The sequence below is a fragment of the Emys orbicularis genome, chromosome 15, assembly GCF_028017835.1.
Source record: "Emys orbicularis isolate rEmyOrb1 chromosome 15, rEmyOrb1.hap1, whole genome shotgun sequence".
NCBI lineage: Eukaryota > Metazoa > Chordata > Testudines > Emydidae > Emys > Emys orbicularis.
The window spans coordinates 30,455,807-30,475,664 of record NC_088697.1 but is presented as its reverse complement, the minus strand read 5'-3'; the positions used below and the strand labels follow the sequence as shown (position 1 = coordinate 30,475,664).

The 19,858-nt window shown below is 43.9% G+C and overlaps 1 protein-coding gene across 1 annotated transcript in view; it reads right to left on the bottom strand.

The window, feature by feature from the left end:
• Positions 1 to 927: 927 nt before the first annotated feature.
• TTC12 (tetratricopeptide repeat domain 12) overlaps positions 928 to 19,858 on the bottom strand; it is a 34,593-nt gene continuing 15,662 nt past the window's right edge. Inside the window, exons 10-21 of the mRNA XM_065417203.1 lie at positions 18,810 to 18,879; positions 17,447 to 17,535; positions 15,297 to 15,465; positions 11,887 to 11,979; positions 11,304 to 11,367; positions 10,040 to 10,174; positions 9,768 to 9,872; positions 8,845 to 8,913; positions 7,781 to 7,882; positions 6,068 to 6,167; positions 2,660 to 2,885; positions 928 to 1,003 (exon numbers count right to left, since the gene is read on the bottom strand). Of these exons, the coding sequence (XP_065273275.1) occupies positions 928 to 1,003; positions 2,660 to 2,885; positions 6,068 to 6,167; positions 7,781 to 7,882; positions 8,845 to 8,913; positions 9,768 to 9,872; positions 10,040 to 10,174; positions 11,304 to 11,367; positions 11,887 to 11,979; positions 15,297 to 15,465; positions 17,447 to 17,535; positions 18,810 to 18,879 (1,298 nt within the window). The remainder of the gene's footprint in view (positions 1,004 to 2,659; positions 2,886 to 6,067; positions 6,168 to 7,780; positions 7,883 to 8,844; positions 8,914 to 9,767; positions 9,873 to 10,039; positions 10,175 to 11,303; positions 11,368 to 11,886; positions 11,980 to 15,296; positions 15,466 to 17,446; positions 17,536 to 18,809; positions 18,880 to 19,858) is intronic.

Genomic DNA, 19,858 nt, shown 5'->3' with positions numbered 1-19,858 from the left:
AAAATAATGACTATTAGGGCTGGTCCACACTACCCGCCCAATTTGGCGGGTAGAGATCGATCTTCTGGGATCGATTTATCGCGTCTCATCTGGACGCGATAGATCGATCCCAGAAGCGCTCCCCCGTCGACTGCGGAACTCCTGCTCGCCGAGAGGAGGAAGCGCTGTCGACGGGGGAGCCTGCCTGCGCCGCGTGGACCCGCAGTAAGTAAATTTAGTTCCATCTAGGAAACGTCGATTTCAGCTACGCTATTCTCGTAGCTGAAGTTGCGTTTCCTAGATCGATCCCCCGCCCCAGTGTGGACCTGCCCTTAGTGAAGGTAAATTGGGTGATCCTATTTATGCGCTCTCAGAAGACAAGAACAAATGGAAGTGATGAATCTGAAAGGCAGGAAGCATAAACACTGATATATGGAAATACATGGATATTTCTGATATCAGCTGATAATTAGCCTGTGAACTTCATTGCCACAATCTCATTGACACAGAGCTTGGCAGAATTTAAAAAAAAAAAAAAGATGACATTTATGTGGATAGCAAGAACATCCACCATTATGTTCAATACATTTGAAACAAGTTATATAAACCCTCAGGCTTCAGGACTTAAGCCAGCCACTGACTGACAGGGGCAAGGAACAAAGGCAGGTTATTCTGTAATTGTCCTCATGGGGACTCTCACACCTTCTGGTGCTGGCCGCTGTCAGAGCCTGGAAACTGGATTAGATGGACCAGAGGTCTGATCTGGTCTGGGAGGTGCTGTGGTGCCAAGGAACTGACTTTAATTCCCCTGGACATGGGAGCTGCAGTTTGATAAAGGATTGAAAGACTGTCTAGTCTCTTTGAACAATTTTTATTAGAGAAGGAACGAGCAACAGCAAATGGAATACTACAGTATTAACAACCTATATCCAAAAACATTTGGGGAATTCAAAGACCTTGCACGTATTTCATAGACGAGTTAAGGATTGCCATTCCATTGAGCTCCCGCAGTTGAAGAATATGCCTGCAACAACCACAAAAGAAAGCAAGGATCAGATGTTGGCAAGGATGGCATATGACTGACAATGCAAGAAATCTAAACTTCCATTGCTCTATTACATCCTATGCACAAGCTGTCGGGAAACGTTAATGCGATATCCAATAGATTCCCCATAAGAGGAAAGCAAGACAGACAATGCTTATATATTACTGTTCACCACACAGCAGGAGAAAATAAAAGAACATTAAACACACAGAGATACTTTATAGAAATGTCCAAGCAGTACGGTGGGTTTTAATCTATTACGGCAGACATCTAAGGTCAGTAGAAGTAGTAGAGTGAGGTCTCTCCCTTTTACTCTCTAGCAGCTTCTGATCCAGGGTTTGCATTACATTTTCTCTGCTGAAAGATATCAATCTGGGAACATCGCTCTAATCGGCAGGAGTGAAGTACTCATCAACTGGGAAGCCGAAACCTTATCCCCTGATCTCTATTCAGTAGCTCAGCAGGTATATTAGTATGTCCGTGCTCAGCTCCTATGACTGGACTGCAGGGTGTACAGTAATTAATGGGTAATGTGCAGTCTGCTAGGCCCTCTCAGTCTCTCTGCAGACATTCTTTCCAGACATTTACACTCTTGTTTTGCTCTCAGGTCATTTCTCTGATCGCTACGATTTATCGTATCATTCCTTCCTCTTCCGTTCTTTCAACGGAAGCAACATTATAGAGCAGTGTAAAACGATTCCCAGAAAGCTATCCAAGCAAACCAGCAGTGAACACCACAGACATCCAGTGACTTCTGGCTTCATCAACATGCACAGACCCATTCAGACAGCAAGGCAACGTGGACAGTTGACACTCCGCCTGCTAAGACACTCCAGGCAGCAAAAGCAAAGGGCATACATGCACTGTGATACGGACTACAGCTAGATGGGTTTGGCTGGAACTATTATATGCACAAGATGGACAACTATCACACAACCCCAGATTAAGCCTGGGATCCTCTACCCCAAGCTTTCACACTCACTCATGCTCATATAACATTTTGTTTTGACCTTTTCTAAATATTTCTGAGATAGCCCTGGAAACCCACCCAATGGGGAGTCAAGGCTCCCAGGGCATCTGGGCTGCTGAGGAGCTGGAAAGCAGGAAGCCCTGGCTCTGGGGCAGCCCATCTGGTGGGCTGCTCCATGGCCAGGGAGCTGGGGCTGCAGAGGTGCAAGGGAGCTGGGAACAGTTTTCCAACAACACTGAAATATTCTGGCAGGCAAATTTTGATTTTGTGGAAAGTAAGTTTTCCATCAGACAATCATCCCCATGGAAAGCTCCTGGTCAGCTCGACTGGCCAGTGCCTGGGAATCTGCTGCAGCCGAGTGAAGCCGACACGTTTCTGGTGATGCTCCAGAAGCTCCTGCAGCAGAGGAATGAGTCTGTGCTGACGCTGCTGCCCACAAGGCTCCAGGCAAACAGAATATGAAACTGACAGCATGCCCCCTCTGTCCCTACAGCCAGGAGACAGGGTGAGGGCTCTCTACTCCCTGTCAAGATGGTGGTAGAGTTAGCTCTCTAGCTAGTAGGGGCCTGGTAAGTTTTTCAAGCCTGGTGCCTTAATATACTTATATTTTAGGAAGATATCACAGTCTGGATGGTGCCCAGGGATCATCATCTGCCCCATAATACCTTGGCTCAGCAGCGCAGAGCTTTCCTAAAGCAACTGCCGCGTTCTCTTGCACTGAGGTTTTCTTGGCTTCACCACCTGCATGTTTCAATAAGATCATCACAATGTTGGAATTCAGCAGGGACGAAGCAGCTCCAGGTACTTGGAAGCATTTGCTGAGGCAAAAAGCAGCGTTCCCCACCACCATCTCGTTCTCTGAGGTCAAGAGCTTCATCAACACATCAAACTCTGGGAGAAGAGAAAGGAACAACTTGGAAGGGCTGTGGTGAGTCCAGCAGAGGGCCAGGCCCTCGATACACCAGCAGAAATAGCTCTTTGAAAATGGATGGCAGAATGGAGTAGTGACACCTGACCCCATGGCGGCAGCAATAACTAGTCAGCTCTGGGAACTGGACAGAGAAGAAAATGAAAATGAAAATGAAAAGAAGAGCTCAATACAAACAGGGGCATTGTCCTGCTGCATGCTCCCATCCCAGTGGGCTGCCCCTTGCCCCAAGACCCAGTTTTGGGAGGGGTTGCAGGCTGCTTGCTCTGCAGAGTGGACAGCCAAGCACAGGCTCTTGGTATCTGGGAGAAGGTCAACCAAGTCGCTTGTGCCCATTTCACTGAGCATCACTGACACCAGCCCCTGAGGAAACAATCTAGTCTCCCATCATGGCTCAGCGGCAAATGGAAAAGGAGGGAATGAATTGCATCAGCCTCCTCTTCTCCAGCTGAGGCCAGATGCGGTTCCCATGCAGAGAATTAATACCATTCTGAGTGCCATCAGAGGGGGGCTGACAGCTGCGCAACAAGCTCTCTCTTCGCTGTGCTCCTGCTGGCCATGGAGTTCTGCACTGAATCTGAAATTCAAACTCCAAGCCCCCATCTGGCAGTCTGTGCATCTACAGCCATGCTAAGATGGAAAGCCACTGCACTAAGACTACCACCAAACCCCCCCCCCCCCAAAAAAACAAAAAAGCGCAATGCATAGAGCCAGATCCTCAGGTGGCTTAAATCAGCCCAGCTCTGGCAGCTTCAGTGGAGCGATGCCAATGTACATTAGCAGAGTCTCTGGCCCATCATCTTGATAAAGAGCTGTGGCGCTACTGGCAGCTCCTGCAAACAGCAGCAGCATCTCCTAGGGCCACACGATCCAAACAGCATTCAGAGAGGCTGCTTTAAAAAAACAAACCAACAAAAAAAAGATGTCCTTCTCATACTGAAGATTCCCCATGGGCTACACAAATCTGCTCTGATTTTCTTACATTGTCCCTTCTGTTCTTCCTAATCACATCATGCTTTCTCTTTTGTTCTGCTGTGACAATAGCTCCCGAGAAGCTGGGCTGCTCCAGACTGCAGGAGGGGCACCAACAATGATCCATTTCAGAAGCTGACCTTGCTGGCCTGATTGGAATGCAGTTTAATGTCAGAGAACTACAGCTTGACCTAAAAGGGCTCCCGGCAGCAAAACAATATCTGGGCTGCTGAACTGAGCTGACAGTATAATGTGACTTAGCATAAAGATGAACACCCAGAGCTCAGTTAGAAAGCATCACACTGTAGCATTATTAGTAACACAAAGAAAGGAAGCTTCTCTCCATCCACCACATCAATTAACAGCACTTACATGGGGTGTACAAAGTAGAGAAGGTGCTCCACGTGGCTTTTAATGGGCCAGAGTCCTTAGGGTTACGTTTCTCTTAACTTTGAAATCTTTCCCTTGATGCTACCAGGAAGGAAGAACTCTCTCAAAGATTTCTTTGTAATTGGCTAGTGAGAAAAAAAGATCTAAAAACCTAGAGAACTGTTCTGAACCCCCTGCAGGAATGAACTTGCAAATAAACTCCAGCTTCATTATGCTGTTTCCTTGTCATCTCATCTTCTCACATCAATAGGGCACCACGCTGTATCCCATTATCCAGTCAAACAAAAGGGAAAGAGAAGCATAGAGTTTGGAATTAAATGATCTTTTACTTTTATCAACGTGATCTGCATTCAGTCTGTCCTTGACAAAGAGTTGGTTAGTCAGGCAACTAGGATTGAGGTCTCTGGAGTTCCTAGAGGAAACCCCAAAGCACTCAGCCCTGTGGGACAAACTTTTACCCAGCTCTGCATCTGAAGTTACCAGACACAGAACAGCAGAAGCAGGTCTTTTGCTTCCAGACTGTTGAGGCCAGTGGATAAGACAATGGCCTGTAAGTCAGGAGATCTAGACTCTATTTTCATATCTCCCATTGACTAGGTGGGTGACCTTGGGCAAGTCTCTTGACCTCTCTCAGCCTAGCTTCTCTATCTGTAAATAGTGGATAATAACGCCTGCCTACCTATGCACAGTGCTTTGAAATCTGAGAGTGAAGAGTGCTACAGGCAGGCTGGTTATTATTATTATTATGCAAAGAAAACTGAGCCAAGCTTAACTTGTATAGATAGAGGGAGCAGGATGAAAATACTATAAAAGAGATGAGAGTTAGTTTGACAGGAAGGAAAGGGATAATCCTTATTAGCTGAGATCAGAGTGAGGTGGTAGGGCCCAAGAAGAGGAAAGAGAAAGATGCGGCACCATGCATCTTTCTCAGTGCAATGAGGCATATCTGAGATTGGAATTCGCTGCTCAGAAAGAGAATCTCAACTACAGCAATAGCAACTTTCAGAAATAGTAGAGGCAGATTTCCAAAGAGAATCCAATAAATGACAAGCCGTTGGACCAAGTGATCCAAAAGGTGCTGGCCAGGTTCAGCTATCTAGGTACAACTCCGGCATTCCAAGGTCCTGCAGAGTGGAATGGACTAAAGCTAGATTTTCAGATGTTCTGAACCGTGTTACAGCACACGATCACAACTACATACTCAAGTGCTGATAATTCAGAAAGACCTAAAGGCACTAATATAACGGAAACGTTTGCTGGCGACACTCCCTCCACCCCCTGTTATTTTACTTAGGCCAACCTTGCAAACTTGCAGTCCAAGGGAGCTGGAGCTGCATGCCACCTCTAAAAGTTAGGCCACTTCTTCAGATGCCTAAATATAGTTTAAGTCTCTCTTCAGCTGCCCGCACTGGGAAATATGAACCTATTTCTTTAGTCTTTTCTAGTAAACTACTGACTGGATTCATTCCAGTGAAATGTGGTTCCATGTATTTCTCCCTGTCTGGGGATCTGCAGATCGAGCCATTTTACTCAGCTGAGTGCAGTCTCCATATCCTACATTCGTTATCTGCTGTGCACATTTCCACTTGCACATGGCTGGAAAGATAATGAAGCACTAAGCCAGGAGGTGAAATGGTACATTTTTCTGTAAACATGGTGGCATCAGTATGGGAGTTTAATGGAATTCATGCTCAGCTCCATTCTAGAGGAAGAGTGTTTCTGTGATGGGAGCCCTGGGATAAACCTCTGCATTCAATCTCTGGCTAATAAAGTTGTCACTTACTTTTATCTGACTTCACCACCTCCTCTCGAGCCTGGTTGTTGCTTTGAGTACAGACAGCAAGGGTCTTTATAGCATAACAGGATGTGGTCTGTCCACCAGCCTGGATTTTAATTAGGATTTAAAAAAAAATACATATATAATTTACAGTTCACACATCACAACTTTTGCAAGAACAGAGAGAACATCTCAAGTACTGGAGGGTTGTTTATGGATGCTTTATGCCTGGGCATAAGTATCAAATCAAGATCCTTCTAGGAGATGCTGATATTTCTAATCTCCATCTCTTTTAAACCCACCAGCTCATAACTATGCACAGACACAGATTTTCAGTGACTCAAACCCTCATGCTGTAATCATCTGACCTTTAATAGGACTATGTACACCCGCAGGAATAAATCTGCTATGCAAATTTATATTAAAGGGGCATTGTCATAAACGAATAGCTGATAAGGGAATAAATCCATCAAAGGGCTAGATTTACTACCCTGCAAAGGTCTTTCTTTATACTTCCATGTATGAAACTAATTTGTTCTCTCTGCTCTGTGGACCCTGCAATCTTAAATCACTTCAGAGATGAAAAGCTAGTGCATCTGCCATTGAATCACCAGCCACTGGATATTTTTGTTTTGGTTTGTTTTGCAAGTGACATTTAAAATTAAGAGCTTTGAGCACATACACATGAGGCTCATTAAGCGATATCTAAGAATATAGAAGCTAAAGTGGCAAAAGCCATCTTCTCCCTGCACAGAACACACAGGTATGACTGCAAACCCATAGCTCTGGTATCGGACTCATTTCAAAATTGGGAATTAACTCCTTCGTTACCATGCCAGTTACAAAAGCTGGACCTGGCGTTGTACTTTTCCATGCCACTTATTATTTGTATTACAGTAATGCCAAGAGCCCCAACCAGGCCAGGGCTCTGATCTACTGGATGCTAAACAGACATATTAAAATCACTGCCCCCGGGCTTGTTTCACCGTTCATTTAAGAGTCAATGGAAAAGTTCCTGTTTACTTCCATGGGCTCAGAACCAAGCTCCCTATATTAGGATCCACCTGGACCTGCAACAGTGGACTCCTGTGTTTGCCGAGAGCCCCACCGACTGAAGTTGGGCTATATCTGCACAGGAGTCTGCCCATATGGACAGTTACAGAATTGGGGCCTTAGTTAAAGACAAGAAACAACAGACGGGTGAAACACGGGCAAGGGAGAAGGCAGCATGTGTGTATGCTTTTGTATATACTAGCTGTGCGCACACTCTGTCTGTTTAACAAGCTGTTCAGCAGGAGTTACCACAATCGCTACCTAAGCCTTCCCAGCTGGCAGCGTTCTGCCGGCATCACCACAGAAGCGAGTCTTCAGAAAGGATTTGAAGGGAGACTGGTTAGTGGCTTTACAGACTTTCAAATAATTTATTTCACCTTTTAAGATTTTGGGCATTGGATAAAGACACTTTTCTGAATGTTCAGTTAAGTGATATAAACCCATCTGATTTATAGCAGATGGAATATCTATAAAAGGCAATGCCCTGTTTTCAGTCAGTCCTGTAAGATTCCTCTGTGTCTACTATACATTTTTACAGGAGGGGTTCACTAAAACAGAGAAAAGAAGAACAGGTAATAAATATCATAGGGTGGGACTTCTGCAGTCCCAGGGGAAAACCCTGACTCTGTGGGAGTGCTATGAAGTGGAATCAGTTAAGTAAATTACCTTCAAGAATCTAAGCATTTTCTTCACCACACCTCCTGTCACTGCCTCGTCTACTGCCATCGAGCTCGCTGGCAAGATGTGACTTAGAACCCCAATGGCTCTCTGAATAAAAATTAAAAAATGAAAAGGTAATGACTTTTCTCCTACACGATTACATCTTTCTGCCCCGTGCTCTTTTATTAGGCGTCCTAATATGTCCTTTGTTTGTGTAGGTGGCTGGGTAAGGCCAAAGTAGTAATTAAAGGGGCAAGAAAAATATATATCCTTAAGGAAATGTTATTACAGAACAACAGCTTTAGCATATTGCTCATTTTAGCATCTAGACCCAACTCAGCAAAGCTCCTAATGGCTCAGCCAAGGGAGAGGTGATTCCAAGTTTCAGCACAACTCCTGGCAGCTTGGACTATGGGAAGAGATCCCAGTTAAAAGCAGCTCAGGAGAGCTACCGCTGTTTCAGAGTAGTGGTAAGTAAAATAGATCAGCATGGCCCATATTTGTTCAGTCAAAGGAGAGATGATTTCCAGCTGGCACCACATAAGCACCACCAGCTTGCCTTGGAAGAGCTGTCATTAATGGGAGTTACACACGTATGGATGGGGGTACAATACTCTGAACAGAACAGCTGAAACAGAAGACACCGAGTCTGCAGTTGGTGCTTTGCTTCTGGATTCATTTCTTTGCCTCTCTCTGGAAGAATTTTAACAGCTAAAACCATCCTGGTGATAATACATTGTAAAAAAAACTTCCCTGAAAAGCTGTTCTATTCACAGAACACAGAGAGCCTCTTACATCAAAATAAACATCCAAAACAAAGCAAGGCAGAGAACTACGTTCCAATTGTGTTCTACCTCATTAGCATATTCCCCAAAAAAATCATGGCTTTAGGATCATTATGCCCTTGATCCTGATTGTGCAGATTACCTTGACTGGAGCCACAGAGCTAAATCCACATGGGTGCAAAAACTTGGCCTAAAGAATTCAGTTGTAAATTCAGGGCCTGAAGCTGCAAATTTAGTGCAGGGTTGGTTACACAATCTTCCCTTAGCTCAGAGGTATCCACTTACCGTCACAATCCTTCCATCTTTACTGCCAAGCAGAGACAAACATCTCCTGCTAACATCCACAGCATGCTCCTGAAACAATAAGCAGTATTAGAAATTCAGGTCTAAAGGGTCACAATCAAGCTTTAATTAGAAATGGCATTAAGAAGGCAATCACATGGCAGGGAAGCTTTCAAGGGAGATTTCCATAGGCACAAATGGCAGTTAGGTGCCTAATTGCCATTTGTGCAGTTGAAAATCTCCCCCTCAATCCTTAGGGCCTGGGTAGTTTTGGCCTCAATGACCTTTGGATCAGGCCTCAAACTTGCACTCAGGCAATATAGTTGAGATCGTGAAATAGAATACAACTTGGTGGAGAGGAATGAATGTGCATCATTCAGATTTCCACTGGTCATGCTGTAGAGAGGAACTTTACACTGTACTTTCTGCCACAGAATATTGAGGAAACATTAAATGTTTTTGTTAAAAAAGAAGATAATCAAAAAGGATCCTAGAGTTCTCATCACATTGTCCCCCTTTTCCCTCTGTAAAATGATTAGAGTGAAGAGCATTGAGAACAGAATGTTAACTGCCCGAGTGCTAACTCTTCAGCCTTGAAGTTCACTCCCATGCCTGCTGTGCAACATGCATTTGAAACAGATATTCCGGATCTGTAACAGTGTAATTAAACTTTCCTTCCCAATGCAGATTGAGAGGTTCTCAATATCCACCAGTAGGATTACCTCCTCCTTCCAGCCTCCTAGTCTATTTAAATGCTCTGAGATTGCAAAGACTGCCATTAACTTCAGTGGGCATTGGATAAGGTCTATATACAGTAATGAGAGAGAAAGGGGCTGGAACTGTTCCTGAAGCGCTAAGGCTCCAGGTAAGCAGTAAAAGCAATCAGGAAGCTTCTTGAGAACATCAATAAACCTTGCATGCCATACCTGAATGACCAAATTTGATTCCAGGGATAAGTTCATCATCAGGCCCAGCACTGTGAACAAACATTCTTGGTATCCTGCTGAGTTGCCAGTGGAACAACACTCATCCTACACAGAGAAGAACAGACTATTCAGTATCCGATTCAAAATGAACAGGTTCAAAAACACATGTCCTCAGCATACCTTACATCTGCCAACTGATCAATGATTGTCAGACACTCTGAGATCTCTGGAGGAAACACTGTTGAACTACTAGTATTCATTAAGTTAATTACCACAAGCTTTAAACAGGCCTGCCAGCATTCCTGGTTTTCAGCCATCTGCAGTCGGATGACTACATCAGCACACAGGTCCCCCATGATGCCAATGCACTGGGTGAGGGCTGGCTGGTTCACCTGTTTGACGGTTTTCTTTAAAAACAAGAGTAGAGAGAAAGAATATTCAGGACAACAGTGATGAAACAATAATAAAGTGCAGAATACTCCTTTGTCATTGTTATTCCTGCTGATTTAGCTGTGGAAACAGGAACTCTATAATTACTCCTCTCATATAAATCACAGAGGTGCACCATACTTAGCAAATTACCTTGACTGAAGCCACAGAGCTAAATCTCTGCATATTGTTTCAAAAATTTACACCAAAGGGGAACTAACAATTGTCTCTCTGCCTCCTGACCTCAAAATGATAGAACTCCCTTCCCCACCAGGTCGTGCCCAAACAGCATGACAGACCCAGGGGTAGTGACAGTTAACAATTTTAACACATTTTCAAAGGGAAAACAAAAACAGGTGAATCCCAGCTATTGTTCCATTTTCTTGTCACTCATTGCAAACAGTAGAGAGACGAGTTTTTCCTTTTCATTATATCCATTTTTGTCTAGTGCAACCCATGTCTAACCTGAAGCACCTCCTGCTATTCCAACAGAGGCCTATTAAAGGACTACGGATTTGAAATGTGAATAAACTATGGCTAAAGAAAAGAAATCAAACCACCAAACCCATTTAATTTGTGACCTACAGTTGCCTTCAGATCCATATCTCCCTAAATAGGAAACATGTGGAATAAAATCAGTCAATGAGACATTTGAATCTGGGACAGAGTGAACTAGTTAGCGACAAGCGTATCCAAAGTCACAAAAAGGACTGGGGGGAAAAACCCTCACACAGGGTGAAATCTTGGGCCCACTGAGGTCAATGGAAGTTTTGCTACTAGCTTCATTAGAGCCAGAATTTCATCTCAGGAGTTTTGTAAAGTTGCTTTCTTGCTTCAGAGCATAAACCAACTTCTAAATATTGGGGAGGAAACTTTCCCTAGGGGCAGGTTGCTGTGCAGCAAGCAGTTGTGGGATTTCTTGCAGCTACTGGACTGGAAGGATCCGGAGATGATTCAGCATGGCAATTCTTACATTCCTAGGACTGAAGAATCATGCGAATTCCAGCTGTGAACAATCAGCCCCGAAGCTAAAAGGAACTGATAGAGCAGAAATTTAGCAAACAGCACTTTTCATGCAAAATATGGAAAAACTAGGCTCTTTCTTACCAACAACTGTGCGAACAGAGGCAAAACACTTGTAGAAAGTTTGATACGACACTGGATTTTGAACCTGTTGGCAAAACAATATTCATCAGCTGGTTGTGGATCTAGACAAAACGAACACAGAAAAATGCACCTTGTAGCAACCAAAAGGCTGGCTCAAATCTTATCCCAACTGGAGAGGATTCAAAACAACAATATAAATGCAATTTTACACAAAAACAAACATCCTTGGTTTTCCCAATATCCTGTTTTAATTTTGCATAAAAACTTCCTTACTATGTAAGAGTTAAGTCTGCCCCCAGCTATGCTTGTGCAAATCCAATGGAGTGACACTGGTGAGAGTGAAAAACCTCAGGTTACTCTCCTGTAAAAAGTGCAAGATGAAACAATCCTTCCATTTTTGCCAAGATCTCTTATTTAATAGTACAAGCATGAAATGGTCCTTCGGCCTATCAGACACATGAAAAGTGTATTCTGTATGCAGCTCCGCAAGTTGTTTTTTTCTGACTTAATGTTGTGTATTCTGGGGTTAATCAAATGACCTCACAATTGTAAAAAAGGGAATAGTTTAAGAAGTACTAGTTACTTTTCCTCCTTGATTAGGTTAGATAGCAGGTTCATGGCACAGCTAGCCCTGTCATCCATAACACTGACGAATGCAATCAGCATCTGCAGCCACCTGTAAGAAAGTTAATGCTCATGTCAGATATGCACCAGGGTAACATTTCCAAGAGCACCTAACTGATTTAGGAGCCTAAGTCCCATAGAGTTCTAGTGGGATTTAGGGCCAAATCCTCAGTTGGTTTTAATCAGGAAGCCAAGCTGATTTACACAGCTGAGAATCTGGTGTAAAGTTTTCAAAAGCACGTAACCAATTTAGGAGCCTAAATCCTTTGACTTTGAGAGAGATTAAAGCTTAGTCATTTAGACTCATAGACCTTAAAGTCAGAAGGACCATCATGATCATTTAGTCTGACCTCCTCCACATTGCAGGCCACAGAACCTCACCCATCCACTCCTGTAACAGACCCCTAACCTCCGGCTGAGTTACGGAAGTCCTCAAATCATGATTTAAAGACTTCAAGTTATAGAGAATCTACAAGTGAGCCGTGACCCATGCACCTGCAGCTCTCAGTGACTTCAGTTGCAGTTGTGGATACAGAACACCTATGAGAATCAGCTGCACATGTGCATTTTGCACACCTAACTCTTTTCTGACAATCATGCCCAGACTCCTCCTTCAAAAGTAGACACAAGGAGCTGTCATGATAGTTTAGACCATGGCAAAATTAACTGACGTTATTAATAATAAAAGCATCCAAATTTTCCCTCAGACATGGCTCATCTCTTTAACCTTCCTTTTGATTAAAAATGTCTCTGGATTAATGTTGTACATACTTTAGTATGTACATTTGTTCAATCTTTTCTGTTCATCAATTATTTCCAACTATTTCATTTAAACCAATCCATTAAAATTTATTCTCTGTTTAATTGTAGCAGTAGATAATGGTACAGTAACAGAGATAATGGACTGTGGTTTCTTTCTCCATTCAGTGAGTCATTGCAATCCTCTGAATAATCATAAATTTCAGTTATTGGATGATGAAAGACTCAGCTTGAAACTCAACACATTCAAAGATAACTTAATAAGCTCTCGATGAAGAGACAGAAGTGCACATAGTTGACTATCACCTAAGGAAAGATTACTAAGTAAAGTTACTTGAGAGGTGCCCTGAGGTTATCTAAACTTTTCCAGTAATAAGCCCTTTTCTATTCAGCTGTGAAAACATGCTTGGATGTGAAATCTGCCATGTGCTGCAGAAAGTTAGGATGTCTTTCCCCCCACTCCTAACTATCCTAAGTTGAAGCATGTTGCATGGTATTCCTCTGACCATTGCTGCTCTCTTTGTTTTAGTGCTTTTGCTCAGCTGGGCCTGTCACTTCAGAAACTGTCCAGGGATAGTTCTGGTGACAAGAAATCGGGCACGACTTGGGGGAATTAAAGAATTTTTTTGGTGTTAGTTTGTGAACTTAGTACTGGTGAAAGGTGTCTGAAGCCCTCTATGGTTAGGTCATTAGCCAGTGGGCACTAGGACTCAAGAGACCTGGGTTTAAATCCCCTGCTGTGACGAACTGGGACTGTTCTTAAAGTGGTCTGTGAATGCTGACAGGGGAGTGTGGCTAGGATAGTCTGCAATGGGGGGATGGGAGACTGACCAACGGAGAATACCTGAGCATGTAACATGAGAACCCAGGAAGGAGTGAGAGGCCAGGTGACACCTTTGCCCGGGAAACTGAACAAAGGCTGTGGGAGGGGTCACTGAAGGCAGAGTCTCAGGAGCTGGTTGGTGAGGTGGCTGGGAGGCAGACGGGGCTCTGACCTCCCAAGGGGGCTGGGGTGTCCGAGGACCCCAAGATGGACCTAACTGAGGGGTATCCTGTTGTCTGTGCCTGCAAGACCTGTCTTGGACTGTGTCACTGTCATCTAAATAAACCTTCTGCTTTACTGGCTGGCTAAGAGTCATGGTGAATCGCAGAAAGCCGGGGGTGCAGGGCCCTGAGTCCCCCCACACTCCGTGACACCTGCTCAGCCACAGACTTCCTGAGTGACCTCAGGTAAGTCACTTGGTCTCTCTGTGCCTCAGTTCCTCACCTGTAACAGGGGCAATTGCCTCACAGGGATACAGTGAGTATAAATGCATTAAAGATTGTGAGGTGGCGATGGAGGCCACATAAGTACCTAAGATGGGTAGACATCTGGAGTCCAAGCCTCCCTGCCACTGTGCCTCACCCCTGATCTGGGGACACCTTTAGGGAACAGTGGAGTTAAGCATCCCTGGCCCAGTCAGTCTCTGGCCTCAAATGTTGAGGCAGACATCAATTGTGCCAATTATTGCCACCTGTGTTGGTGATTTCTGTCATATGAACAAGAATGCAGGAAGTGGGATGAGATTACTATATTCATTTGGCAGAGGTCACGAAATAGCCATCAGAGGGAACTGACTTTTAGCCACTATTCACCTGGGCTAGGTTCAAATTCATTAGATGTTCTGTGCTGTTAACATCACAAGCCAGAGCTATAGAAGACATTCCCTATTTTCAGACTAAAATTCTCTCCATCACTGCAGCCTTCACTGCGTATTTGGCACTCTTCCCAGTTAGTATTAAATATAACCATGGGACCCAGTAGCAGATCCAGATTTTGAGCAGTGGTAGAGCCACGGGACAGAGGGGCACGTGATGGGTCATCGGTGGTGCCACTTTATTTATACCTGTTGACTTGAAAAGATGCCACAAAGTCTGCTAGGTGGGAAGAGTGGGGAGAGTCACTCGCCCATTAGCTCTGCCCCTGGAGGGAGCCACAGAAGGTCCACCCAAGAGGAGAATTTAGTTCTGGACACTTTTTTGCCTGGACCCGAGGTTGGCAACCTTTGACATGCAGCCCATCAGGGTAATCCGCTGGCGGGCCGCGAGACATTTTCTTTATGTTGACCATCCACAGGCACAGCCCCCTGCAGCTCCCAGTGGCCACGGTTCATCGTTCCCGGCCAATGGGAACTGCAGAAAGCAGCGGTCAGAACATCCCTGCAGCCCACGCCGCTTCTCGCAGCTCCCACTGGCCGAGAACAGTGAACCGCAGCCACTGGGAGCTGTGGGGGGCTGCAGGGATGGTCAACGTAAACAAAATGTCTCGCGGCCCGCCAGCGGATTACCCTGATGGGCCACGTGCTGAAGGTTGCCGACCCCTGGGCTGGACTTCATTTTCCCTTAAATTAGATGTGGATACTGAAGTGCTCCCACTATGGGTTTGGATGACCTGGAGATAATGATGTTGAAAATATTGTCCAGGAATCCAATAATTCTAATCTAGTTGATTTGGGCCATAAATTTCAACTTCCTGAGTGACAAGGCTAAGTGCGAGTTCCTTATTTTGTTATCTTTCAGCTGTGGACTACAAGTGCACAACTGTTTATGGATTCTAGCAGAATACAGTACTTGGTTAGGTTCTGGTGCCTGATCAGCAGACTTCTTCCATTCTCGGTCTGAGAGTACAGAGACAGCAATGCCAAGCTCTGCTTCTGGATCTCAGGCACGGCAGATGATAGCAGCACGGGAAGCTGCACATTCACATCAGGGTGAGTTAACAACAATCGCTGATTCTCCTCTGAAAAAGAAAAGGTCTGCGTCGTACATCATGTGCCATAAAATCCCTCTACAGCAATGAAATCAGAACCTGTAGAAAATCATTCAAATGTATTATTATCTTTATTTCATCCACTTAAGGGCCCTTACTCTATGTGACTGGCATACAGGAGTGTTCATTTCACATGATATAATTTCAGGGAAAGACAAGGCTAGAGTACTGCCCTCCATCCATTACTCAGACTCTCCAAAATGGACAGAGCAACTGGTCCCTTAGCACATTCATGCAATATTCAAAATCTGCTGTCATTTGCACCAGTTCAACCTCTTGGACATTAGCTGGGTCACGTAGGGTATAAATCAATGCACATTTTGGCCCCAAGGTTTCAAAATGTTCAATATTTTCTTTTTGTGCCATTTGGTATACCATCCCTTACCTTGCTATTCCCTTTCTGCCTACCTACAACCCCTCTAGAATTACAGGATTGAGGGGCCTGTTACACACCCAGTATGCTGTGCCAGTGAATACGGATTCTCTGGGTCCTAACAAGGTGTGCTTTATCATGCTACAGTGGCACCTGTATATGGCATTCAGCCTTGCCATTGCTGTAACTGGTTTAAGAAAAAGGACCTCAGTTTCCAAAAAGAGCATAAACAAAAAAATATGGATCTTCCCATGAGTTTAATACTATTCCACAGGGAAATTGTACATGGAATCTCACCACCAATATTTTGCTACCACTCTTAGTACCTGCATGGAACAAAATTTTGTTTGCACTATCAGACGCCCTCTGGCTTCCCATTTTACAAGAACAGATATGAAAGCGCCAAACCGTCTGTTTGTCTCTCTCAATGGATCCTTCATACCATATAATAAAATGGAATGAAAGCTACAAAATTAGGAGAATGGGCAGAATGCAAGCCAAAATCATCCATAGTCAGACACAATGAGCCACAATTTTAACTTAAGTATCGGGGGTAGCCGTGTTAGTCTGTATCCACAAAAACAACAAGGAGTCCGGTGGCACCTTAAAGACTAACAGATTTATTTGGGCATAAGCTTTCGTGGGTAAAAACCCCACTTCTTCAGATGCATGGAGTGAAAATTACAGATGCAGGCATTATATAATGACACATGAAGAGAAGGGAGTTACCTCACAAGTGGTGAACACTGTCAACACTGGTTCTCCACTTGTGAGGTAACTCCTTTCTCTTCAAGTGTCATTTTAGAATGCCTGCATCTGTAATTTTCACTCCATGGATCTGAAGAAGTGAGGTTTTTTACCCACGAAAGCTTATGCCCAAATAAATCTGTTAGTCTTTAAGGTGCCACTGGACTCCTTGTAATTTTAACTTAAGTAGCTACACAAAGTCAACAGAGCTATGTTGATTTACTAGGCAGCCGGCCCTCTGTTTTAAAAGTTAGGCCAGAATGGATCAAAAACACACTGGAAAATTTCACTAAGGCTCACATTTACTCCAGACATCAGAATACTCAAGAAGATAAACAGCAAACAACTTCTCCTTGCTGTTCTGCACTGGCTTTGTTTGTTGAGGTGCACATGTGCGCAACCCTAGAAGGGGCTGGTTGCAAGCCCTCCTTGCTACACACCACTCCCGACATTAGCTAACCAGAGCTAGACATTCCAGCAAACAGGGAAGAATTAGCTCCTGACATATAGGTACTAAGGATGGAAGACATGAACCCAAGACCAAATGATGTCCCCAGAACAGGAGCTCACTTCAGCCTCTGCAATAGCTTTAAGCCATCCATTAAAATGGAGAATAATTTCACTGCCTAGGGGAACCACAGCCACAATTGTACTTCCTGCTAGCTCCATGCCTGCAGCAGTTGCATCTGACCTGTAAATCTGTGGTGTGCTGCAAGGTCTAGACCCAAGTGCTCTGGGGAGTGATGTTAATTGAAAACAATAATTTCAGATGTAGTCAGTGCCATATTAGCAGTACATTAACAATGATTAATGCTGATTACACAGCCTTACCATTCCCAGCACAGACTGCTTGCCAGAGGATGAGAAGAGAAATTGACAATTCCGCTTCAGCAGTGTTTTCCTTTGCTACAGAGAGGCCCCTGAAATGAAAATATATATCTACAAAACAGCAAAGGAAAGAGGAAAATGTGGAGTTAGAGAAATCCCATGGGCTTCTCTACCTGAGGATCTGCCCCAGGATTTTTTCTTTATGTTCCCAAGCTCCAAAACTGGCTATTTTAATAAACATGTTTAGAAACGCTGGTTCCATTTCCCAGTCAGACTCCTTTGCCACTGGCTTTGCTATATTGCCTGTATAACTGCCTGCTTCATGGAGCCCTGCTGAGCTCATCCCTGCACTCGATGGATCAGTGAGAGCTGGGCTCACCAAGAAGCCACATACTCGTGTGGATACGGGGGCAGACTGCTTTATATCTCAAGCAACCACCAGCGGTGGATACGGATAGACTCTGAAGTGATCACCAGGATGCAGCCTTATTTGGAATCCTAATGCACCACTCCCATTCATTTCAGCTTCTTGGGACCACCTCAAATCTCACTGTGCTAGACCCATCTCAAACCAGCAAAAATTTCTGGTCGTCATGTCTTCTGCATAACATTTTGCAGCCAATACCTAACCGAACCCTTTCCAAATATATCACCAATGAGTCCGTCATCTTTTTCCCAAAAGAATTTCAAAAAACAGATTTTAGCACTAAGCAAATGGCTTTGATCTCATGCAGAGCATATATCCTCTCATCCATGAGGCAGACTGAATAGCACAGGGGCTTAAAGTCAAATAAGGTCACTAGCTCCTTTTCTTGACTAGTACAGTACAATACAACAGGCAGCCAAGAATATACAACTGATTTATAGGAAGTATAAATCTTGGAGGATGAGCCTCTCCCTCGATTATAGGGCTGAAACGGATGCCCAGAAACAGTTTTACAGCTTACGTTAGGGCACATCCCCAGCTCTTTTGGCATCAGCACAGCTGCATCAATTTACCCCAGCTAAGGATCTTGCCCTCAGTGCATTAAGTGACTGCGTTTCTGCATCTGAGATTCTTTTATGTTAAGTTTTCCAAACCTACTCATCTTTGCAGCTACACAGAGGAATGAAAAGGACTAACCCTGCACACGTACCCAGGTGACTAAAGACTGAAGCATAGCAGGTGTTTTGCCCGTTGCATCCAAAAGAGCATTATTTGTCTAAAGGTCAAATAGAAGTCAATGGAGTCAGACATTAAAATGCTGTCACATTATCTTTTGATCATTTCATCTGAATTTCATGAGAGGCGATTGTGTTTCTTTAAAATATCTTTTCATTTCCTCATGTTGTAATACCCCACTGTTCTCCTTATGAGATCCCTTACCGTCTTATGACCTTATTGTCGCTGATGATACTGAATCCATTGTTTGTTCTAAATAAAGTTTGTTCAGTGCCTGAAACAAATTCAGAGATAACCACATCAGCCCAGCAATCCATCTGGCTGATATATCATCACGAAGGCACACTCCTGTTCTCTAGAAACAGTATTAAGTGACAAGGTCACAATCAACAGCTTTGGGGGGGGGGGAATTATACATATTTACATCATAAAAAGGGAATATCCTCTAAACAGTATTTGGAGCAGAAACAGCACTGAAGTATATACACTCTGATCCATGTCTATAATTGTACAGAGTGAGTGACTTCATTTAAAGAGCTTTGCAAGGAGTCAGGAAGATTTAAACACCAGTCAGGCTTTGCAAATCAATTCATTTCATCTGTGAATTGTAAACATTTTTAAACAAACAGCTGTTAAAGGATCCAAATCAACACTATGTCCACATGGGATTGGAGGAAGTAGGAAGAGCCCAACTGGCTCACTGAGTCCAGGCCCCTATTAAAGAAGAATACAGGTCCAAGAGAGAGGACATCTCACATACTGGATTCTACACAGCTAGAAGAATGTAATGCACTGTACATTTAAAGGGTTAGATCCTCATTTGGTGCAAGGTGGGTAGCTCCATCGGGAATTGGCCTAAAATTTACAGTATGCTCTAAAATTAAATCATAAAAATCAACTCCCTCTTTACTTATCTTCTAAGACCAGAGTTCTGCAACAACTGGTGATACTCAAGCACCTGTGCTCTTTGCTGTAGATTTTAGCAACATTATCAACACATGCAATGGAAACACCTGAACTCAGAACTTGTCAGGATTTCAGTAGAGATGAGTCTAAACTATGATTTTCACATCTGATATGAATTTGTCCAAAGTCTGCGTGGCTTTGGGTCTAGCATTACATTTGGAGCCCATCTAAAAGCCTTTCAAATTCAATGTTCTCTTCAAAAGGCAAAATGTTGGTGATTTATCTGATCATTTACATTATGTTAACAAGGATTAAGTCACTATCCCAATGAACTGAACAACAGTGGC